The 25,505-nt window shown below is 37.6% G+C and overlaps 2 protein-coding genes across 2 annotated transcripts; both read left to right on the forward strand.

Moving 5' to 3' along the window:
* Positions 1–1,814: 1,814 nt before the first annotated feature.
* Positions 1,815–4,466, forward strand: LOC122310361 (lysine-specific demethylase JMJ706-like). The gene is made up of 8 exons (XM_043124257.1): positions 1,815–2,028; positions 2,233–2,389; positions 2,496–2,697; positions 2,869–2,922; positions 3,034–3,113; positions 3,189–3,466; positions 3,560–3,952; positions 4,351–4,466. Exons 1-8 carry the CDS (start codon positions 1,830–1,832, stop codon positions 4,464–4,466), a joined length of 1,479 nt encoding a protein of 492 aa, XP_042980191.1. The 5' UTR covers positions 1,815–1,829.
* Positions 4,467–8,211: 3,745 nt separating this feature from the next.
* LOC122309294 (pectinesterase inhibitor 4-like) lies at positions 8,212–8,941 on the forward strand. The gene has a single exon (XM_043122719.1). The coding sequence runs from the start codon at positions 8,348–8,350 to the stop codon at positions 8,939–8,941; it is 594 nt and encodes a 197-aa protein (XP_042978653.1). The 5' UTR covers positions 8,212–8,347.
* The last annotated feature ends 16,564 nt before the right edge of the window (positions 8,942–25,505 follow it).

The raw sequence follows: 25,505 nt of genomic DNA on the forward strand, positions 1-25,505 counted from the left end.
ATATAGAAAATAATAACGTGCATGTACATACATAAACACAGAGTGATTTACATTTATATGGTAATTCGTTGATTCGATGAAAGAACGAAGCCTTTGAATGCCTATCTTGACGCTTGATTCTCTTCTTTTTTAATAATCTGAGAATATCTCTACTCTCCTCCGTCTCGAAACATGAAAGATCAAAGAGAATAGCACGACACCTAAGCTCCAATGCAGTAGATGAGGGAGGCATGGATCGAATAGAGGATCGCCGAAGCTTGCGAGGGGTCGAAAGGGCCAGATTTGTGGCTATTGGGAGCGGTTTGGGGGGCTTTTATAGAAAAACTCTTGAAGTTCAGAAAGGTAACACAACGAAGGATTATTGGAGGAACATAAAGAATTGTAAATGCTGCAATATTGGAGTTTGCATTGCTATATATGTGCGGAAGTCCGGTCCATGCATCAAATATTCTATAATGCAAATTTTAATAAAGGAATTATAAAAAGAGAAATTAATGTTACTTTTGATCCTATACTAAAATTTTATTTGATTGATTGGTGATAATAATTGTATGGTGATGATAAATATAGGATGAAGAAGAACGATACGCTTTCAATAATTAAATAAAAAAAAAAAAAGAATAGATAAATAAATCAAAATAAATAAATAGGAAAATTTTTAAAGGAAATCAATTCGGAATTTTAGAAATTAAGCATGAACGGCAACGGCTATGCGGTAAAGTTCTTCGCTGTTTCGCTTCTGCATGTAAACTTACGTAAAGTCTTTTAAGATGCTTCCACGTGTCGCAAAAATTCTCATGAACCCGAAGAGAATCTTCTTATCGGACGTGGCGGACAGGAACTCACTCACACCGTCGAAGAGAACTGAAATGAGTACAAATTAGACGGATTTTTTTTTTTTTTTTAACCGCCAACGGTTGCCTAAACAGAGCCAACTGCAACCCTTTGAGAGTTCCACAAATCTTTTGAGAGATTTTCTTTGAAATCTTTCAGAGATTGTCTGTCTGGTTTTTTCTGTTCTTACTCTTGCAACTTTCCCAGAAAAATCTCTTCTTTCTCTCGCTTGTATATCCTTTGTTTCTCCGGTATACTTTTTCCTTTTTCTACCCTTTTCTTTTACTTCTACCAATGTTTGGTTTCTAAGAAATTCAATGAAGAATGTTAGAAGGAAAGTAAATTAGTAGAATATGATTTTTCTTGTTCCGTTTTATCAGGATTTACAGAAGAAAATTAATCCTACTACTGAAATTAGAAGACAAGAAAACGAAACGATGCAACTTTGCTTCTTCCTTTTTTGTCCTCATTTGTTCTCTGTTTTGTTGGGGACCAAACAGAACATATTAGTATGGGTTTCAGGATTTGTGGTTTTAACTAGGTTTGGTTTCTCCGGGGCTTCTTTGTTTCTCTGTGCTTCTTGAGACTACCTAATTTTCTCGGATGCGTGTCTGGAAATGTTTCTGCCGGATAAAGTTTTGAAATTATGAAGATTTTACTCATTGTCTTCTACGGAAAATTTTTTTCCCTGAATTCTTTTTTCTCTCGGCTTGATCAGATATTCAAATACATTATTCAACGGAATATGGGGTTCACCAATATCTCGAAATCTGCCTGAAGTAATTAAAGAACAACTTCTTAACAGGGCTTTTAGGAAAATCTGGTCTAATTGAATGGTATTGTCCCCCGGTTTGATCGCTGTATGGGTTATATGAATGTATCAATCACATTATTTAAGAAATGGGAAATTTCATGAAGGAGTCTTGTTTGGTGGGAATGCTTTATAATTTGCATTGGTCATCTTCTTCTCAGGGAGAGGGACGAATTCTACTAACATGAAAAAACAAAGTCCAGTGAAGGCTTCAAAAGCTTTTACATCACGTGCAGCGAATGTTGCTATTGATGAGTCTCACTTCGCAGAATTAGAATGGATAGATGACATTTCAAAGTGTCCTGTATACCGTCCGTCGATGATAGAGTTCAGGGATCCTCTAACTTATCTGCAAAATATTGCTTCTGAAGCTTCTAAATATGGTATGAGATAATGAAAAGATACAATTTTTTTGTTTACTGTTTAAGCCCATCAATTTTTTAAAAAAAATTTAATTTTCTTTGCTCACATTTTCTTGTTGGAAGTTAAAGCTCTTTTAGTTTGTTTACCTTTACTAATGGTTTTAGTTTTTCAATGGAAATTTTTTAAATATCCCTGAATCAATTCCTTGCATTACAATATTTCAGGAATCTGCAAGATTATTCCCCCAATAGATGCTTCTGTTCCAGCCAGTGTGGTACTGATGAAAGAACTTAGGAACTTTAAGTTCGAAACTGTAGTGCAACCTTTTCGGCTTGCTAAATGGGATGTGAATGATAAGATCTCATTTTATAGAAGAGGAAGGTGACTTCCACATGATACTGACAGTAAATTAAGCATATAGTGAGATATTATATGGTAGTACTATTCATTTTGTCTGAGCAATATGGTTTTCTTTTTTTATTTTTAGGCAATATACCTTCCGTGAGTTCGAGAAGATGGCAAACAAGGAGTACTCTTCATGTGATTCTCCTGCATACATGGAGAAAGAGTTCTGGCATCGATTGGCTCGTGGAAAGAAAGAAACCGTTGAATATGGAGTCAATGTTGATGGCAGTGCCTTTTCATCTGATCCTAGGGATCAGCTTGGGAAGAGCAAATGGAACTTGAAGGTTTTACACTCCACATTTGAAACAAAATGCCTAAATTCTTTACCAAAACTTTGATCAATATGATGACTGATTTGAGGCTGAAAATGTTATCCTTTGAATTCTGCTTTCTCTGTTGTATTCTCATGTCATCTATTTTATGATTCATATTATAATTTGATTCTTTGATTGCAGAATCTGTCAAGGCTTCGCAAGTCCGTTTTGCGTTTGGTTGGAAGAGTTATTCCGGTATGCTGACCATTGTCCATACCTTGCTAAATTCTTCAAACTGCATCATCAGATTTTTTTTCAATATATGTTATTAGAGCTTTCGTTTTAACTATATGGACCTGAATCCAGGGAATAACGGATCCAATGCTTTACATTGGAATGCAATTTGGTGTGTTTGCATGGCACGTGGAAGATCACTATCTGTACAGGTAAGAAACCATACTTCCAACTGTTTTCAAAACTGTGTTCATATATTCTGTCCTAACCAAAACTTTCATTCTCAGCATTAACTATCATCACTCTGGTGCACCCAAAACTTGGTATGGAGTTCCTGGTCATGCCGCTCTGCAGTTTGAAAGGGTAGCCCATGATCATGTTTACTCTCGAGATATCTTATCATCCAATGGAGAGGATGGTGCTTTTGAACTGCTTTCGGAAAAAACCACAATGTTTCTTCCAAGTATTTTGCTACAACATCATGTACCTGTCTACAAGACTGTGCAGGTGCCAGGGGAATTTGTCATTACCTTTCCTAGAGCATATCATGCAGGATTTAGCCATGGTACGTAAATCTCTCTCTCTCTCTCTCTCTCTCGCGCGCGCGCGCACGCTTGCCAGTAGTTGTCACCTTAATCACTTTTCTGTTAAATTTCAGGTTTTAATTGTGGAGAGGCAGTAAACTTTGCAACCGCAGATTGGTTTCCAATGGGGGAATTGGCCAGTGAACGTTATGCTCTTCTTAAGAAGATTCCAATAATATCATACGAGGAACTCCTTTGTAATGAAGCAATGCTTTTACTCATGTCTTCGAAACAAGACAATTCTGGTGATCCATCCACAGATGTAGTCTCTCAGCGTGCTGTCAAGATTTCTTTTGTACATCTCATACGGCAGCATAAGCAGGCGCTTCATCGCATAAAAGCATCATCTCATGCTTTTTCCCCACATGCTCAAGGAACTCTCTTATGCGGCCATTGCAAGCGTGACTGTTACTTGGCATACAACATGTGCAACTTCTGCAACTCTGATCCTTTATGCCTTTTTCATGGTATGATTACAGTGATACCAAAAAGTTTAAGTCTAAAAAGATTAGAAACTTTACTTGAAATTTACTAATAATGAGACGTGATAAAATTTGAGAAATGATATTTACAGTCCTGTAGTATGCAAGTTCCACACACATCATTTTAAAAAAGTGTGTAAATTTAAGACCCATGTAAAAAATAAAAAAAAAAATTAAAAAAATGATGGATCCCATTTTCCTTTTAACAGAGTGCGTGGGACTTAAATACCCTAAGACTGTATTAATTAACGTTACCCGTATAATTTAGGATCGAGAACAACCTTCTCATTCATTATTTGACTGTGTTTAAATCATTTTATTTAAGTATTTTAAAAACTTTATACATGAGAATGGTTGTGCTAATACGTCCCTATTCATTGCAGAGAATGATTTGCTTCATTGTTCATGTGGACACAAGCGTACTATTTTTCTAAGGTCGAACATATCAGCAATGGAAGATGCAGCTAAAAAATTTGAGCAAGAAGAAGGAAAATATTAAACGTACGTAAGAAAAACTGACAAAAAACTTAATTTTCCATGATTCAGTTATTGATATATTGAAAATCATAAAATTTGAAATTCAAAATTTGAATTTAAAGAAGAAACTAAAAAAATGAATCTTGTAAGTAAAAGTATAAGTAAAACTGTAAGTATATTTAACACTATTCCAAGAAGAATGTATTAATCAAGGCTTCAAAGTTAAAGTTTGTTGTATTGGTGATGGATCTTATATAAATTAGTAAATTTTGTTCAATGCAGTACTCATATTCTTATTCCATTTTCATGTATCATTTTATTGTAAAAGGAAAAAAAAATGTATCAGTTTATCGTGTACCTGTGTTCTATTTATAAGGAGTTCATTCCCTTGTCATGTCTTGTTCATAATTTTTTTTCCCCTTTGGTAAGAGGTTTTCGATTTTAATTTAATCTTTTTGCCCTAGTTCTAGACGTTAGTCCTATAATAAAGTTGGGGTTTTCTTTTGTAATTTGAAGCACTTGCATCCTTGGTATTACCGTCTCACTTCACTGCTTGGAACAGTTTGGCCTAAACTTCGACATTTTCGTGACTGCCAACCATCTTGACGTAGAAGAAGATGAGTTCGAATCTCTTGAAGGAAGATGGGATCTATTGAGAGAGATAGAGAGAGAGGTTCGATGCGTTGAGGGAGAACTTTGAGGGAGAAAAGAGAAGAGGGAAGAGAGAAGAGAAGAGAAGGGAGAGGGGAGAATAGACTTGCACCCACCGTAAGTCCAATGAGTCTACTACATGTTACTCTTTTATTGAAGGGTGTAAAAGAGGAAAGTGCACCCTGACCGGTTTGAAGCTTTAACCATTATGGAATCGATGGACTAGAAATGAAAAAGAGAAAAGTTTCAAACCAGTCGGGGTGCCATTTCCCTTTTTACACGCTCCACTAAAAGAGTAACACGTAGCAGATTTATTGGACTTACAGTGGGTGTGAGTCCATTCTCCCATCTCCCATCTCTTCTCTCTTCTCCCCCGAAGCTCTCCCTCGACCCATTGAACCTCTCTCTCCATCTCTCTCAACAGATCCCATCTTCCTTCTAGAGATTCAAACTCATCTTTGTCTCCGTCAAGATAGCCAAATATACAAATAACCAAAATATCAAAGTTTAGGCCAAACTATTCCAAGCAATGAAGTAAGAACACCAAGGATGCAAATGCTTCCAAATTACAAAAGAAAATCCCAACTTTGTTATAGGACTAATGTCTAGAACTAGGACAAAAGGATTAAATTAATATCGAAAACCTCTTATCAAATGGGAAAAAGATTTATGAACAAGACATGACAAGGGAAAAACTCCTAAATAGTTAGAAGAGGTATATACAGCTCTAAGTAACCAATGATTCTGGATCCAAATGGATAACAGTATTTGGAAATTCTGTTCTTGGTCCAACAAGGGAGTAATGTATATGCAAGTATATGGGCAAGATGCTCAACCAGAACAGTCTCCTCAAGCTGATCGGTGACAACAACTCATTTAGAAGGAATTAATTCAATATTCCAGAATGGCGAGCCAATGCCAAAAGGTCACAACTCGTTGGAGAGCAACAAATACACTCAATCCTGCCCCTAAAATACCCCATAAGCATAAAATATTATCATTACTTATAGAGTAAATCGTTGTTTGAAGAGAGAGAGAGAGAGAGTAAATGTGGAGTTGGATATCAGGAGGCAAACCGCCCCCGACCGCCTATGCCCGAGGCAGGGTGCGGGAAGCGCACACCCTCACCGGCCCCTAAATTCATACTAGAGAAATTATAAATAATCTAAAAAAAAAAAAAAAAAAAGGAAGATGTTACCAAGGTAGACACGTGCATGCACTTTATAGGATGGCACATTAGGCCAATGGACGATTGGGGCCTCACCGATCTTATCTAACCAACGGTCCATTAATATTTAAACGGCCGGCTTCTCACGCAACTTCAAATTCAAGTATAAAACCTCTTTTTATTTTTAAGTTTAATAATTTGGAAATGCATGCTTCTTTTTTTTGTTTTTTTAACATGGAAATGCATGTTTGAAGACGACGGTTGTAATTATTCTATAACAAATGCATTTCAATTCCAAATTATTAAGACTTACGGGTGGGAGTAGTAGTCAACTTAATAAGTAGGACATTTGTTACCGTCACATTGTCAACATTGAACGACAGATTCTTAATACATAGAGAATATATAATTATTGTTAGTAATTAACAATTACCAATTAATTAATAGGTATTAATTAATTAATTAAGAAATTAAGTCGAAGAAAATCCGTAACTCCCATGAACTAATGTACTACAAACCCTACATATATAAGAAGTTGATAGACAACAAACAATTAATACTAATTAATTATGAAAATGGAGGTGCATTGACTTTCCATGCACGTTTGTTACCTGTATATTAGTTTATCTAATTAATTGAAATAAGAACATAATTAATTGTGGAGTAGAGTATGGCAGAAAAAATCACGTGCTTATGATCATATTCTCTTCGGTCTCACTAGATCAGTTATAATGATCAAAGGAAATGCAGATACATAAACTTAGGAGAAGTTTGGCACTACAAGAAAAATCATTTTTTTTTTCAATGGGAGCTTCGTGGAAAAAAGTATGTTTTTTGTGGGAAAAGCAATGTATCCACAAATTTCTTTCGTGTGAGTCTCGTGAGATATAAGTCGCCGCAAAAAGTATTATATCTCATGAAAACTCTAATTCATGGGAAATACATGCTTTTCTACACGATACATTCCATGGCAAGAGCCTTCCACCACTCGCAGCAAAAACCAATTTAATTTCCTTACGGTTCGTGGGAATGAGATGAGATGAAAATTTTGTGAATAATAGCAAGATAGTTTGAGTTGAGTATTTTTTAGATTTTGAGAAATGAGAGAGAAAAAGTTGAATAACAAATATAATAAAGTTAAAATATTGTAAGAATATAGTTTTGTAATATTATTTTTATTTGAGAATTTGAAAAAATTGAAATTGTTTTTTTTATTTTTTATTTGAAAGTTTGAAAAAGTTATAATGATTAGTTGAAAAATTTTATATTTGAATTATGTTTGAAAATGAGATCAGATGAGAATTTTGTATCTCTTCTTATCTTCCAAACATGCCCTTAATCCAAAACGACTAGTCTGAGCTATAAGAGAAGTTTCTTGAAATCATTATAAAGAGTAAAATCTTATCCCTTTTAGAATTCCATTCACCACTCTGCCATCTTGAATTTCATAAAACTCAATCATTCAGGACCCACTCTTTATTTCCACACCCGTTTTCCATCAAACGTTAGCATATATGCAAGTTCCTGATGACTCCTCTTCAATGGATGTGGTTATCAAAACATGATATTAGTATCAAATACAAACTGCTAGCCATGGTTGACTAACATAAAATTTTGGTTGACTTGAATATAGTAAGATTATATAATCAATCTATGCATAATATTTTCAACTACAGAACATAATTATAATATTATTAATGAATTCCATTAATTTCAGTGATGTGCAGAGCACGATGATCAATGCGAATTGGATGATCAAGACGTACGTACCTAGCTAGCTAGCTAGCCAGTTGACATCGTCGTGTCGTGCTGACCTACAATATTCCTTTCGGTATGCATATACCAACATGTACTGATCGATTTATTCCTGGGACGCCGGCCTAATTCTGAAATTACGTACCCCTTTTTTACGTACTTATTCACTTGTATTCTTCTAGAGTATGATTTTGATAATTTCCTGGTGATCATTTCTAAAGCATCATGATCACCGTAGCGGCCACCTGGCCTACAGCTATCCATCCTATATATATTGGACACCTCCACAAACGGATGAGTGCATAGAAAAAAGAGAGAATTAAAGAGAGATGGCAGCCAACAACACTCCTAGACATCCACTCTCATACCGTCATGTTTTCATGATGCTTCTCACTCTTCTATTCATGTCGACGCTTCAAGCAGTCTTAGCCACCACCAATACCAGCCAAACCTACGAAAAATACATCATCACATCCTGCAATTCAACCACATATCCACAATTATGCTACTCGTCCCTCTCCCCCCATGCCTCCAAAATCAAAGCAAATCCCAAAAAGCTTTGCAAAACCAGCCTTTCTGTAGGCCTAGAAGCTGCACAGAATGCATCCTCCATAGTATCGAAGCAACTGAAGCAGAAGGGATCATTGACGAGTTCTGAAACTGCAGTTATTAAGGACTGCGTCGTGAACATTAAAAACTCCATTGATGAGCTCCGAGAATCCCTGGATGCCATGGACAAATTAAGCGGTTGGGATAAGGAATTCCAGATGTCCAACATTAAGACTTGGGTGAGCGCGGCCTTAACGGATGAGAATACGTGCTTCGATGGGTTTGAGGAAGGCCAAGAAATAAGCGAAAAGGTGAAGAACAAGGTCAGAAAACGTATATTGAAAGTTGCCAGGCTGACAAGCAATGCCTTGTAGCTCATCAACAACCTTAATTACTAGTTCAAAGTAACCCTAGTATACTACTCTTGCATGCATGATTCAGGTCCTTTAATGGGACAAGTAGCATAGTACTGTCACGGAATAATAACGAGAGCTTATATATGTATTGTGCGTACGCTCAAAATGCTTAGATCATCAGTTTCTATCTGTACGAATTCTGAGACTTCGATTGAAAATAAGAGAGACTCTATGTGAGTCATATATATGTATAAAATCATGCCAGCCGTATATAGTTATTTTGCAAGGAAAATGACTTGTTAGTACTGTTGAAAAAAGAAAATGAAAAATCTTACATGTTGAGTTGATCTCCTCTAGAGATAAAAATTAGGAACTTCGAATTTTTTTAGTTATCTAGCTATACTAGTTGCCAACCCCTGGTTTCTTAAGGCATGCATTTGATGATCAGGAGTATATATAGTTGTATTAATTAGTTATATATATATATATATATATATGTATGTATGCAGTATGTTTATTAAATTAAATTGTCTATATAGATTAATGAATATAAAATGATAAATGCTTTTATTCTATTCATTGATCAGTTTACACAAACAAAAAGTCTGTAAATTAATCTAAATCCAGGTACACCAAGATCCTTCATTTAGCAATTATATATTGAGGGTCAACCCAATTGTCATTTGCTTCCATATACATGGGCTTTTCCCCAGAAACCCTACCTGCCCGTTTGATCTATCCTGTCTCACCCTATCCTAACCTTTCCTCATTTGTTCTCCACATTAGTCTCCTTAATTTGCTCCCTTTTCTCTATTCATTTTTCACTGGCCGGTTCAAGTACCTATACCTAGCTCCTCCGGTCGAGAGGTTATGGCTCGTCGGAGCCATGCATGGGAGGGGGAGCGATCCTCCCTCTAATTCCCTTCCTGTTGCTGCCGGCTCAATAATATGAGCGGTATTATGTTGATCACTTCCATGATTTTATCTCTCTGTAACACACCCCCATAGGATTGAAAGGATAATCTCACTTTGAAGTACCTTCGCGAAGAAGAAGACAGGAGAGGCTAGAAATTTGGACTTTTTTTAACTGTTTGGATGATTTCCCAAAAGCAACAAAAAATTATAAAACAACAATCTCTAATTAACGCTATGGGCCTAAGCCCATGCACTAATTAATACAACTTAAAGTCCAACTAATATTCTAAAGGCTGAGCCCCATGGGCTGAACTCTCAAGCGGGTTTGTTACACTTTTATCTGTGATTCTGGATTATAGCGGCATGCATGTAGATTCTTAGGAAAATAAAAAAATAAAAAATTACCTGTCAACTTATTATTTATTATTTTTTATATGTAATCAAATAATTGAAAATTGTTATAAACTATCTTGTATTGTATGACCACATTTAGCCGTCGTAATTGACCAAGTCATAGTCGTCAATTAAGACTTTTGTAACCCTATATATATGGGTGTATCTAAGTTCATTTGAGATGAATCAATAAGAATGGCTCTCTATCTTTGAAACTCTCTCTTTTCTCATTCAGTTCATAACACGTTATCAGCACGAGCTCGAGCCACTAGCACGCTGCCTGCCAGTCCGTCTTCTTCAGAAATCAAATACCCACCATCAACGACGAAAAAGATTGTTCACGGTCTAATCTTGTTCCGGTTGAAACCATGAAGATCGACTCTGGGAGTTTCTTCTCTAGAATCCTCCACTACTGCACAATCTTCTTGGGCGTCTTAATCAATGGCCGATCCTCAGAAAATCCATCCAGTTCACGATGTTGAAGCACCAGTAAATGTATCAACAGCTCTATTGGTGCCACGGGGAACGCCCAAATCCAGATCGAATGCCGCTCGTCTCCCAGCCAAAAGTTACTACGTGTGGGCCTCAACAAAACCACGAGCCGACGTTGATGGTGCTGCTGCTAATACCGATGGGAGAACTCCGTCCCGAAGAGCTCACGGATCTCATTTGCAAAGTAAAAGTAAAAGCAATACATCATCACGTTCCATGCCATTGCAGTTCCAGATCTACAAAGAGGGAGCTATTATAGCACGGAATTGATATCTAGCTTTTCGCTTTTAAAAACTTTTATTTGCACGCTTAGTGGGTTCCTCTCTATAACTTAAACTTGGTATATAGATGTTGAAGATGGAGTTTTCGAACACAGGAAAAATAGAGAAAGACGATGATAAACCCAGAGAGATTCCCCTTACTCAGAGCCTTCATGTTTCTCTTCCTGTTTATGTTTTCCCTCAAAACAGAAGCTGAGGACGAGTTGGACCTCATTTCCTTCCATAATTCTACCTATTTCAGAGCCAAAAAACTTGCAGGCAACTGCAACGTTTTTCGTGATGGAAACCTTTCTCCTGTGACTTACCCAGGTTTAATGGGTTAATTTTCTTGGAGAAATAGAGGGGGCAAAATCGGAGACTCTCTTTCTCTTATCCACTCGCATAAATATTTTTCGTTGTTTTTGGCCACTAAGTTTTCTTTCAGAAAGCTATTCACGAGAAACGAAACTTGAAGAGCCTGGTAATAATCCATCTATCACTTGTGTGACGCCCCCAAATCCCCACGCCCGAACACGGGGAAATCGAGACGTCCGGATGGTGACAACCCGGGTCACCATCCCATCGACGGTGCCAAGTGTGTGTAGAAGCAACAAATGTGCACGGAATAACACGCAGCAGATAACGAAAGTCATAACTAAGTACTAGAATTTTTCTCAACGTAATACAAGCTGTTTAAAACGTACATAAATAAAATATTACAAAACACGTATACAATAAAATATCAAATACAAAGCATAACATCAGCAACCCGGCGGAGCAGCATCCTCGGGCTCAGCCTCCTCCTCCTCCTCCTCGAACTCTGCACCAAAAGCTACGGAACCAAAAATGGTACCGTAGGTAAGTAAACCCAAACACCACCAGATAAAAACACATAGAACTCAAACAACATGGATGCAAGAAAAACCAATGCACATGCCCCGCAAAACCACATTTTTACCACGCACGCCAAAAACCCATTGGCCCAATGAAAACATAATCTTAAAAACCACGCCTCGCCATTATCCCAGATAATGGCCCAAACCACCATTTTCCCAGAAAATGGATCAAAAGCCTCAAAACCAAAACTCGCCATTTTCCCAGAAAATGGTCCGCATCCGAAAACCATAAAAACAAACCGGTTATGCATGCACCATGATCTCCCCTAGGGATCATCCGCACACCCTGGCTCGGTGCCACACCGCAGTTAACGACTACGCATGTGACACCTAAACGAGCAATGCCCAGACTCGCGCCCTGCGCGTACCTGGCCAGGCCATCCTCTAGCCCTCGCCAGCGAAGGGCCACGGAGTTGGTGAGTAGAGCGATGCCCAGACTCGCGCCCTGCGCGTACCTGGCCGGGCCATCCTCTAGCCCCGCTCCCGTCGTCGTCCAGCGACAACTCAGGGGACGTCACTCAGTATTATCCACTCCCGAGTGACCAGAGGAGCTCCACCGAGATAATAACCCATTCCGGCTTGGGCTCGTGAGACACACGCACCCGAAAATCCATTCACGCCCGCAAAACAGGGTTTCTCAAATAAAATAAAATACACGTGCATGCACCATGCAAATGCAATTTCAATGCACAAAACAATCAACCAACCATAAATCAATAAATCAAGCAACTCCGTCCTCCATCCATCCGACCCCTGAACTCCTCGGACTCAGTCCGGAATCAACCAACCAGCAGCAATAAATTATTGAAAGAGCAATATATATTTAAATCTGAAAATAGGATTTGGAAAATACTTACAGCGCTATATGGCAATTTTAGAAAACACGCGGCGTTGCAAACGGTGCCGGAAAAGCAACGTCACAGTGAAAATTCACTGTGGCCGTGGGTTGTGAAAAACTCACTTTTGAACGGGGACAAACTAGGACACGAAATTGATAGGGAATGGTCTAGGGATGGTTGTGAAGCTATTGGAAGTGGTGGTTGGCCATGGGTGGCGGCGGAATTGCCGGAAAGAGGCCGGATTTCTCAAAAAGGAAACCTAGCTCGTGGGAGCTATTTCGGTGGTCGTTGGAGGCCGGAAATGGGTGGGTTAGGACGGCAAGGGACCGGTGATGAAGTGGTGAAGAAATGGTGGCCGGAGGTGGAGCGACGGCGGCAGAACGGACGAAAAACCATGGGGCTTTGAGGAGGATTTCTGGCCAAACGGCCGGCCGGCAGGGGGAGATATTTGGTGGGAAGGTGCACCGGAGGGAGGGGGTTCGAACGAGACCGGCGGTGTCGACCACGGTGGCCGGACGGTGGCGGGTCGAGGGCAGAACCAGTTCCGGCATGGGTGAGGAGAGAGAAGAGAGAGAGAGAGGCCGGGGGGGTTCGATCGGGGAGAGAGAAAAGAAAAGAAAGAAAAAAGAAAAAGGAAGGAAAAAAGAAAGAAGGAAAAAGAAAAAAAAAAAGAAAAAGGAAAAAGAAGAGAAAAAGGAAAAGAGTTGTAGGGAAAAGATGAGGTCCATTCCTCATTCCGGGAAACAAAACTAAACCGCCAAAAAAGATTAAAAACCACAAAACAACTTAAAGAAATAAAACACAACATCAAATAAATTAAAAACCAATTTTAAAATGCAATTAAATTAAAATAATTAAACTAATATATTAATTAAAATAAAAACAATTATTTCAGCGAAAATACACTCAAAAGCGGGTCATCACAACTTGCGATTGTAATTATGAAAATGGCTCAACTTGCCACATCACTCAAATTGAGGCGGCTTGGAATAAACTAAAAGAAGAGGAGGTTTTGACCAAGGAAAATATAGTGGAGCCCATGCGAGATATTAGAAGATCTCTTTTGAAAGCAGAGGGTGTTGGAAAAAGACAACAGTGTGTGCAAAATTGGCTTATTATCTCAAGAAACAGGAGAAGAGTTGCATGCTGGTTGCTGGAGATGACCCCACTTCACCAACCATTTTGTCCTTGTCCAGGGAAGTGGCTTTGGTGCTAGTGCTTGGTGCTATAGCACATCCTGCCCGACGAGATAAGTCCACATTTTATGATAAGACTTTATTTCAATTACCTTACTATCACATTTTGTATTTTATTTTGTAGGTCCATGCATGCAAGTTGAGCATGTGAACCAACATCTCTCTCATTTTTTTTGGTTGTTGAGCACATGACAAAAATAGAACCGTGATCAGATTCAAAGCATGCAGCTGACCAACTATCTTTATAATAAAATAAAATAAATATAATAGGTTGGTGGGAAGACTTTTTGGCCCTATGATGGTTGCTGCCCGCCTACACTCCTGCAGCCTGCTACTACTGATCAACAAGGAAAAGGGGCTGTGAGGAATCATTCAGTACGCTGCGTGTGTATGGTTCTGATGATTCTGAACTTAAGTAAGTTTTTAATATATTATTGTTGAGATGAATATTTATGATTATATTCATTATTATTACTTGATAAATTCTATATTTATTTACATAGTTTAGATACAAGTTTTATTTATTGATGGTATGATTTATTTGAGAATGGAAATGGAGTATCCCTGAAGGATCGCCCTAAATCAATAACAGCTTTTGAGTATCTCATAGTTTAAATGATTGATACTTGTATTAAAAGCTCATTATGATTTATGTACCTGAAGTTGCATAATTGAAATTGTGGAAAGAATATATATTTGAATGAACGTCTCGAACGTGCTCCTGAAGTAGCAATATGAAATGCAAACATCCACAATATATTCTAAATTTATATCTGCTCTTTCAGTGACTGAGCAAAATAATGAGCTTTTGATAATAATCATTAATCACGTCTTACTAGATCTACATCATTCCCTGAAGTGAATGATAATGAATTTATATCCTTCTATTCCCTGAAGTGAAAAGAATTATGCGTTTCATTCAAACAAACTAAGAGATTGAGCGTGATAATGAATATTTTTTCGGGTTAGAAGCTCGTATTGGAAAAGCTGTAAGCTTTCTCTTTGAGATGATATTATACAAATTATTGAATCAAATATTATGATGCATCAAAAGGTGATATGATTCAAAATATTTGTATCTTTTCATGGTTATCTTGATAATCCAAAATCAATTATGATAAGTCGAATGATTTTCATATGGACGTCCATAAAAGAACCAAAAGATTCTTTTACTATAAAGTCTTACCACCAGAAGTGGAAAGAAAAAAAAATTGCTTGAAGCAAATAAGATGAAATTATTCGACGTTATCTTGATTATCATATGTGAACCAGAAGTTCAGATGATAATTAAATTTTGGATGCAATAAGATAAAAATGTCTCATATTCTAGCTGCTAAAATCCAAGCGACGATTGAGGTCCCTGTAGGACAATTAAGAAACTCAACAGTCTAAAAACATGTCTAAAGGCATGTGAGACGTATTGATACAAAAGATAAAGTATCTCAAAAGAGAAATGCACAAATAATTTGGTACTCCTGAAGAGACCATTCCCACAAAACAAGCAATAAAGTCCATCCAAATTTTCTGTATAAAATTCTCCTATATAAACTCTTGAAGAGTACCTCCTGAAGAGGTTTTTCATGAAAATGTCTTCCCTTGAATAGGGACAGGTACCTGAAAATAACGAGATCTCGTTACATTTCATAAATAATGGAGAAATTATGGATAGAAATAAAATTGTTGTCGACAATGTATTTCCATATGAGATGGCAATTGACATTACCAGAAGTAATGATGAAAGTGAATCAAGAATCGTCGAAGAATACGACGTAAAATATTGGCCAAATTTGAAAGAAACAATTCCTGCAGAATTGATTCACTAGTAAAATATGATGCATCGGGACTTATAGTCCAAACACCTAAAGAGGTGATGCTTGTTGAATGTCAGTGGGTATTTACGAAAAGGAAATAAAAATGTGATATATAAATCACAAGTCAGTTTCTCAATTCCTGCAGAATTGATATCACTAAGTAAAATGTGATAAATATGGACTTGAAGTCCAAACACCTAAAGAGGTGATTTTTTTTTATATACATGATATAAAAGCCTGAAGCTTTTAATATAAAAATGTGATATAGAAATCACAAGTTAGTTTCTCGAAAAAACAATATTGATATGATTTTAAAGTGGTTGAAATCATATTGAGATTTTTATTAGCTTGAAAGTTACCGAGAGTTTGGATATGAATGATTAACTGCATATTTATATGGATCATTGGATCATGATATATATATATATATATATATGAAAATCTGTGAAGGATAGAAAATGTCTGAAACTTCTAATATGAATATATCTGGAAATATGTATTCTATCAAGTTTCAAAGATCCTTATATGATCTAAAGCAATCCAAACGCAAGTGGAAACAAGCTATTATTGCAATTTATATATATGATTTAAATGTCATTGAGGTTCCAGAAGAGCTCATAAAAACTGCACATATTTGAAATATAAATCTGAAACCCTTGCGGCTTCAAGGGGAAGATGGATGATGTTATTAGTCATGAAATACCATCTTTTAATACAATTAGTATTTCAAATTTATATTATGGGTTTGATATGAAGTGTGCATTATTAAAAGAAGAAATAAAAGGGAGCACACAGAACATCTACCAAAAGATAAAAACACAAATATGAATATTTGTGAAATATTATTAACTTGAAGCAAGAATTACAGAAATTTGAGGCACTTTGCCTCATTCTTTAAACGCTCTTGTTCTTCAAGAATCTGCATGGCATCCCTATCTAAAGGGGTGGGCAATCGAAAAGAAGATTTAAATAAGGATTTTAAATTCCTATTCTCTTTCTTTATTGATTCTATCTTCATATTGGACTCCAGAAGAAGTCGCTGAAGTATAGAAATATTCTCGTAGAGATTGTCAACTCCACAAGTTCTGGATTGCAGTCGCTGAGAAAATGCGACAATGGATGATGAGTATCGGGTACCGAGACTCACAAGCTCATAGATAGCTTCATTATCTGACCTACGAGTCAGATCATTATATTGCATGATAGCACCTGTGGTAGAAGCAGGAACAGCTGATGAACGAGGTGCAGAATACCTCATATATTGACCCTGAGAAGATTGCTGAGCCATTGTAGAGAGAGATTGCAGGATAAGAATGTAGAAAGAGATTGCAGAGTAAAAATGCAGTATGATTACAGAAAAGTGAATAAGATGAGATGCGAATGAAGATGAGCTGAATATCTCTTTTATAGAGAAAATTATGATACAGCATCTCTCGTGAAGCAAGAGAAAAGAGATGGAATATAGCTTCATAGCTCTGCGGCGTCTGACAGCACGCCTGACAGCTGCGGTGCCTGACAGCACGCTTGACACCTACAAAAGAGTTGAAAATCCGCGGTGCTTGTCTGATCTTAAAAGGCTGGCTACCGTTTTTTTTATTGAAAAATGAGGTTAGCGGTTTAATGTTGATGAATTCTCCACTAACTGTGTTATTTATAAAAACTCCAGAAGAGTACAACTACAGAAGAGTAGTGATGAGCAGAAAAATCCAGTTGTGATTATTTTATCAACATGGATCAAGTTCACAGTTAGGTGGATATACAGATGCAAGTTATCTTTCAAATACACACAAGAAGATCATTGCAATTAATGAGAAGAAAGTTGAAATTGATATCAAGAAGGTACGATCAAGTAAAAATCTGGCAGATTTATTCACTAAAGTATTACCAATTGCAACATTTAAGAAGATTATGCAGAACATTGGAATGCGGAGGTTTGAAGACCTGTTATCATACACTTTTCAGGGGAAGTAATGTCTTGAAGACTTGTGCTGATTGTACTCTTTTTCCTTCGCTAAGGTTTTATCCCACTGGGTTTTCCTTTGCAAGGTTTTAATGAGGCAATCCTAAAGCACTCGGCGATACACATGAATACTGTACTCTTTTTCCTTCGCCATTGGTTTTTTTCCACAGGGTTTTTCCTTGGCAAGGTTTTAACGAGGCATATTTTTTAAATATGGTCATCCAAATGGGAAGTGTTATAAACTATCTTGTATTATATGACCACATTTAGCCATCGTAATTGACCAAGTCATAGTCGTCAATTAAGACTTTTGTAACCCTATATATATGGGTGTATCTAAGTTCATTTGAGATGAATCAATAAGAATGGCTCTCTATCATTCTCTCTCTATCTTTGAAACTCTCTCTTTTCTCATTCAGTTCATAACAAAAATTTAATTTTAATTTTTATTGATTTATCAATCATTTATTGTCGTATTAGAAGATAATGAAATGATGTGAGAAGGATTAATAAAATTCTTCCTCCCAAAAACCTGACTTAGTATTGAGGCTGGCTGTTACCATAGAGAGATCATGAATCATTGACCTGTTGACATGATCTGGCTGTTAATAAGTCTACAAGTGGATGTGCTTTATAGGATGCCATGTGGGAAGACTGTACTCGTGGAATATCCGTGCCGCCTGTCTTATTGATCACCTCCTGACCGTATATTTGGATATTTAAAATATTTATAAATAATAGTAAAATAATTTATAAATAATACTAAAATGATTTGAGTTAATATGTCTTATTATGTTTTAAGAATATAGAGAGAAAAAGTTGAATAAAAATATTATAAAATTAAAAAATTATAATTTTTTAATATAATTTTTGTTTGAAAATTTGAAAAACCTTTATTGTTTTTTGTGTTTTGTTTAGAAATTTGAAAAAGTTATAATGATTAGATGAAAAAGTCAAAAATTAAAAATTAAAAAGTGTTTTATATTTAAGTGATGTTTGAAAATTAAATATCTGAGAATACCTTGTATATAATACTTAATTCCCAAACTAGGTCTAGTTTTCTTATTAAATATTGAAGAAACTAGAAATGCCCTTCCGCGAAGATTAGTTATCTTTTAAGAAATTATAACAAAGAATAAGGGCAGGTTAGATTGAGAAATCATCTTGTTTAATCTTATCTCATCATTACAATTTTTTCAAATTCTCACATAAAATATAATAAAAAATTTAACTTTTTTAAATCTCAAATATTCTACTTTTTCAAATCTCAAAACAATAATAATATTAAGAAATATTATTCTAACAATATTTTATTTAACTTTCATCTAAAACCATCTTATCTCATATTCTCACTTTCCAAACAACCCATGATAGTTTATTTCAGCCAAAAAAGGTGAAAAAATAAGAAATTACTTTATATATGAGAACCCATGCATTAGGGGTGTGCATCCGGACCGGATTTTTTTCCGGTCCGGATTCGAAATCCGGAAACCGGGTGAATCCGGGCGGTTATCCGCCCGGATTACACCCGGGCGGTTAAGAAATGTTTCTTATCCGCCCAGACCCCGTTACGGATCCGGTTTTATAACCGGATATCCGTAATTGGTTTTAGTTTTAAAAACAAAACAACACACCCTGGGATAGACATCAGCCTCGACCTCGACCTCGACCTCGACCTCGACGATCCTCTCCCCCACCCCTAAGCGAAACCCTAAGTCTTGCTCACAGGGATCCATCGCCGCCGATGACTGGGCCGTCGGTGACTATAGTGGCTACCATCCGGTAATGTCTTTCTTCTCCCAAGTTTTTCTCGTTATTCAGTATGCCCTCTCTCTCTCTCTATGTTTGTATATCAGTTTCCTCTCCCAAGTTTTTCTCGTTACTTGCTTTCGGATAGTTTCTACTTACCCGTTGGCCGTTGCTACCTTTAGCTAGATTTGAGTTTGTGTTTATAGATCTGTGTTTGTGTGTAGATCTGAGTTTGTGTGTGTAGATCTGAGTTTTGGTGTTTGTATATAACTTTCCTCTCTCATTGGTCGTTGCCCACTTTAGCTAGATCTGAGTTTGTGTTTATAGATTTGAGTTTCTATGTGTAGATCTATAAAAAGTAAAGGATTTCTGCAGTTGGGGCTACGGGCTTTTGCTAGGGATCTGGGTTTGGGTATTTTTTAAACTTTTTTTTTCTCTTCTTTCTGGTTTAGATCTGGGTTTGGGTATTTTTTTATAATGCTTGATATGTGCTGACAATACATATCCGAGTTTATCTGCAGGTGGTGATATCAAGCAGATCTCAACCAAAAACCATCTATCAGATGTGATTGAGGTCTTGTTGTTCCTTAAACAGAGCTTGTCATGGAATAGCAGTAATGGATTTACACGAGTAGCACCTTTGTGCTTTTCTGTTTGTTGATATTGGCCTTTTTTTAAGATCTTGGTAGATATGATATTTGCATTAGTGCTTTATACCTCAAGCAATAATTGTGAATAAAGTGACTATATATGATCCAACCTTTCTAGGATTTGTTGAGATACTAAATAGTCGATTGATATTGACACTAGAGATGAGGAAAATGCCAGGAAGAAAAAAATCAATATTATATGAAGATCATACGACAAGTTTAACTTTCAACCTTGGGGTTTAGGTGTTAATTTTTGTATCCTTTTTCCCATGATAATGCTAGCTACTTGTTGAATTCTCAGAGATCACAATTAAACAATAATTATAAATGAAATTGGGGTTCTTCCATTTTCCTTTGGTTGGTTGGGGTGGAGTGGATCATGTGATGGAATAAACTCCTAATAAATATGTAGACAAAGTTATTGGAGAGAGTCTTGATTTAATTAAATATGTAGACAGCAACTTTGGGGGGCCTTCTCTTTTACCTGATGTAAGATTTGAGTAATTCATTTGTGCCCTCGCTCAAAAGCTTTTTTTCTCCATTTATTTCTTTTGGACTGAACTTATTCTGGGAAATGTTATAGGATCTTGCATCAGGTCCAGCTTTTGATCACTTGGAAAATGCTTGACATAAGTTTGATGATGGGCCATTTTTCCTTAGGCAATTCAGTTTGGTAAGTTGATTTATCAACTATGTTACTTTAATTTTTATTATTTTTCTGTAATAAAAACTGTGGCCTGTTTAATATATAATATGTTGTCTATTTTATAATGGCTACAGTTTATGGCTTGCTAATTGGAACAATACCCTATCATCTGGAGCTACTCATGCTGGTGAGTTTGCATCTTGATCTGTTTTGCATAATTTGGTTTCAATGGGTTGCTGCTGCTGATGAATTAGATCAAATATGAGATTATAAAGAAATTGTAAATTATCTTTAAAAAATATGATCAAATATGAATTAGATCAAATATTTAATGATGCAGTTAACCAGTTTGAATGTCACCCTTATTTCTAGCGTGATTCTTTAGTCAAATTCTGTCAGAAGCATGGGATTTGTACTACAGTACACACTCCTCTTGGAGGTTCTGTTGCCAACACTAAATTGGTTGGTTCAGTTTCTTGTTTGGTTAATTAATGGTACTAGATGCTAATTAATGCTTGATTACTTTGATGCAGATGTATCGTAGCAATTGATGGAGCTTTTCTCAAAATCAATCTCAGGATTGTAATTTTCCACCTTGAAGACTCTTTGTAATTGATGTTGTTGTAATTGATTGTAATTGATTATTTATTTTGGTTTTTGTAAATTTATGTTTTGCATTGTGATGTAACAACAATATTATCTAGCTTGCTTTTTTATTTATTTTGTTTTTCAATTTATTTTTTAATAAATTCTTTTAAAGTGTTTTAATTATTTTAAAAAATAAATCTGTGCAATTTAAATGGGAGATCAGATTTTTTTAAAAAAAAAAAAAAAAGAGCTATAATTTCTTTTTAAACTTATAAAGATATTTGTAGAATTTTTTTGTTTTACAAAACCCGGATTCAATCCGGGTAGAAACCGGATATCCAAGATTTAAGGCCAAAAAACCAAAACAATTCCGGATTTCCGGTTAAAATCCGGATATCCGGATAGAATCCGATTATCTGCCCGGATTGAGTCCGGATTCAATCCGGACGGATAACCGCCCGGGTTTAGAAATCCGGATCCGGATCCAGTCTTGGCCGGATATCCGGATCCGGATCCGGATGCACACCCCTACCATGCATGGTTATTTTACATGCATGCTGAGTGCATTGATTTAAATCAAAATTTCTCAACTTTTTCTAACTGAACTATATATGCATGCACCTCCAAATAACCAAGAGAAATCCTGAAGCCATTTACCAAACACACAAAGCTTGCTTGTCCTCGATAGAATTATATAACAACCTGAGCATATATTTATATTTATATATATATATATATATTAGTATTATTGTAGTGATATGCAGGGCACGATCGAATTAATGTATTCTCATCATTAATCTGAGCCGACCTGCAACATAAATAACACATATCGTGTGAGATTCTCAATCCTGATATGGCCAAAATCCTTAGCTTTTTCTCATTTTTTATGTACTTGTTTAATATTCTATAGCATCATGTTTTTTGTTTGTTATCTTTATACAGTGTGTCACGTGGCTTAGAATTTCAAACCAGAGCCGAATACATCCAGCCGACAGTCTCCTATATATATATATATATTGGGCACTTCCACATACACATCAATATTGCAAGAAAAGATTGATAGGCCGAGACATTCTGAGAGAGGCCATAAGCCGAATCCCAAGTATTTGGGATGAGCAGCAGGGAACGGGTGGGACCTTTGCATGGTGCATGCAACGTAGGAAAGAGAGAGAACGTGCAGGAGGGGACTGGGTCTTGGCCGTTCTACGTGCAGAAAGAAGTGGTTGCAAGTTTGACGCAGTGTTGAGAGTTTTACGTTGTTTCATTTCAGTTTATTGAGTACTCTATTTCATACTCTGTTTTACGTGAACTAAGTCCATTTTGTTGGTTGTTATTTTTCCTTGTATTTCGGGTTGTTTGTTCATGGCTTGTTTATTTAAACAAACCGTACTATCGTAAAGGATCATCAAGTATTTTCAATAAAAGTTGTGGTTCATTCTCACCCGAAGAGAATTGTTTCTTTATTTCCGGCATTTGTAAATTGTTGGGACCTATCATTGGCATCAGACCAGGTTCATAATGGGGACGAACAAGGAGCGTATTGAGCACTTGGAGTTTGGACTGGGTACCGTTCAAGAAGGACTACAGCGGATGGAGAAAGCTCTCAATCGCATATCGAGTATGCTGATCGTAAACCAGGAAAACCCCAACCACGGCAACCCACATCGAGACGGCCACGATGGGGCTCGACAGATCGTTTCTTCGAAAACGGCGAAGCTGGAATTTCCACGATTTTCGGGGGATGATCCAACCGAATGGTTCAACAGGGTGCACCAGTTTTTCGAGTACCAAGGCACGGCAGAAATTCAGAAGGTTTCCATGGCAGCATACCATTTGGAAGGAGAAGCCAACCAATGGTGGCAATGGATTCGTAGAACATTTCGAGATGAAGGACGTGAGCTTTCATGGGAACGATTCGAGGAAGAACTCTGGGCTCGTTTCGGACCATCGGAGTGTGAGGACTTCGATGAAGCGCTTTCCCGTGTTAAACAACTGGGGACCTTGAGGGACTACCAACGTGAATTTGAAAAACTCGGAAACAGGGTCCAAGGGTGGACTCAGAAGGCATTAGTAGGCACTTTCATGGGCGGGTTGAAGGCAGAAATAGCGGATGGCATTCGAATGTTTAAACTGCAGTCACTTAAAGAGGCCATTAATTTAGCACGGATGAGGGATGATCAACTGGCACGGCAAAGGAGGTTCATGCGGTTACCACCTGCACGAGCTCCATTAGCTCTTCCGCAAGCCACCCGTATAGCTCCTGCTGTACCTGCAGTACCTGCTGGACCCGTTAAACGATTATCGTGGGAAGAAATGCAGAGAAAGAGGGCACAAGGCCTCTGTTTCAACTGCAATGAGCGGTTTACAGCAGGTCACCGATGTCAGAAGCCGCAGCTGTTACTCTTGGAAGGCCATATGGGTAATATGACATGTGAAGACATTACTGATCAAACACTGGAAGATGACCACGGAGAAGATACGGTAGAAGTACAAGAACTCGACCCTGAACCGGAGATCACCTTGCACGCCTTAACGGGATGGACAGCACCAAAAACCATGCGTGTAACAGCGAAAATGGGTCCCCACGAGGTAATGGTCTTGATCGACAGTGGATCAACCCATAACTTTATCAGCAACCGCCTTGCAAGCATGCTCAGATTACCTGTAGTACCTACTGAGACCTTCCCTGTCCGAGTGGCCAATGGAGACAAACTCACATGTCAGGGGCGTTACGACAAGGTACGGGTGGACTTACAGGGCACCAAATTTTACCTTACCCTTTTCTCTCTACCTTTATCAGGTCTTGATCTGGTCCTCGGGGTTCAGTGGCTTGAAATGTTGGGATCTGTGGTATGTAACTGGAAACAGTTAACCATGGATTTTATTTGGGAAAATCAAAACCGGAGATTGCAAGGGGTGGACGTGCAAACCATTCAGGCGGCTTCACCAGCAGAACTTACGAAGGAATTCCGTCAAGGGCATGCGATCTTTGCTGTGTGTTTTCAATCGACCTTGGAACCGGCACCAGCCGATGCACCCACTGGCGACAAACAACAGAGCATGCAAGAACTGTTAAAAGAATACGAAGATGTGTTCCAGGAGCCCTCCGGTTTACCACCTGCACGTGAAGTGGACCATTGCATTACGTTAAAAGAGGGAATCGAGCCCATTAACGTACGTCCCTACAGGTATGCCCACTTCCAGAAAGCCGAAATCGAGAAGCAAGTCCAAGAAATGCTGGATTCTGGGCTCATTCGTCCGAGCACCAGTCCTTTCTCGTCACCGGTACTGCTAGTAAGAAAAAAAGACGGGAGTTGGCGATTTTGTACCGATTACCGATCACTTAACGTCGCCACTGTTAAGGACCGTTTTCCCATTCCAACAGTTGACGATATGCTAGAAGAATTATACGGCGCCACTTACTTCACCAAATTTGATCTGAGAGCCGGCTATCATCAAGTAAGATTGAATCCTCCCGATGTTATTAAAACTGCATTTCGCACTCATAATGGCCATTACGAATATCTCGTAATGCCTTTTGGCCTTTGTAACGCACCTTCGACATTTCAGGCCATTATGAATTCAATATTCCGTCCCTTCCTTCGAAAGTTCATCTTAGTTTTTTTTGATGATATTCTCGTATATAGTCCCACTTGGGATGACCATTTGGTACATGTTAGACAAACATTGGACATCTTGCGGCAACACCGATTTTTTGCCAAAGCAAGCAAATGTGCGTTTGGTCAGCATGAACTGGAATACTTGGGGCACGTCGTCACCCACCAAGGAGTGAAGGTTGATAGCAGTAAAATTGCAGCCATGGTCGCATGGCCATCCCCCACTAATATTTCTGAGTTACGTGGTTTTTTAGGCTTGACAGGATATTATCGGAAGTTTGTTCAAAACTATGGCATCATCGCACGGCCCTTGACCAACTTGCTCAAAAAGGGACAATTTTGCTGGAGTGAGGAAGCCGACGCAGCTTTTCTGGCTCTCAAACATGCTATGACCACGACTCCGACGTTAGCAATGCCTAATTTCAATGAGTCCTTCACCATAGAAAATGATGCATCTGGAGAGGGAATTGGCGCAGTATTATCACAACAAGGCAGGCCGATAGCTTTTATGAGTCGAGCTTTGGGGGTTACAAAAAAATCTTGGTCCACTTACGCCAAAGAAATGCTTGC

Source organism: Carya illinoinensis, chromosome 5 (assembly GCF_018687715.1).
Source record: "Carya illinoinensis cultivar Pawnee chromosome 5, C.illinoinensisPawnee_v1, whole genome shotgun sequence".
Classification (NCBI taxonomy): Eukaryota; Viridiplantae; Streptophyta; class Magnoliopsida; order Fagales; family Juglandaceae; genus Carya; species Carya illinoinensis.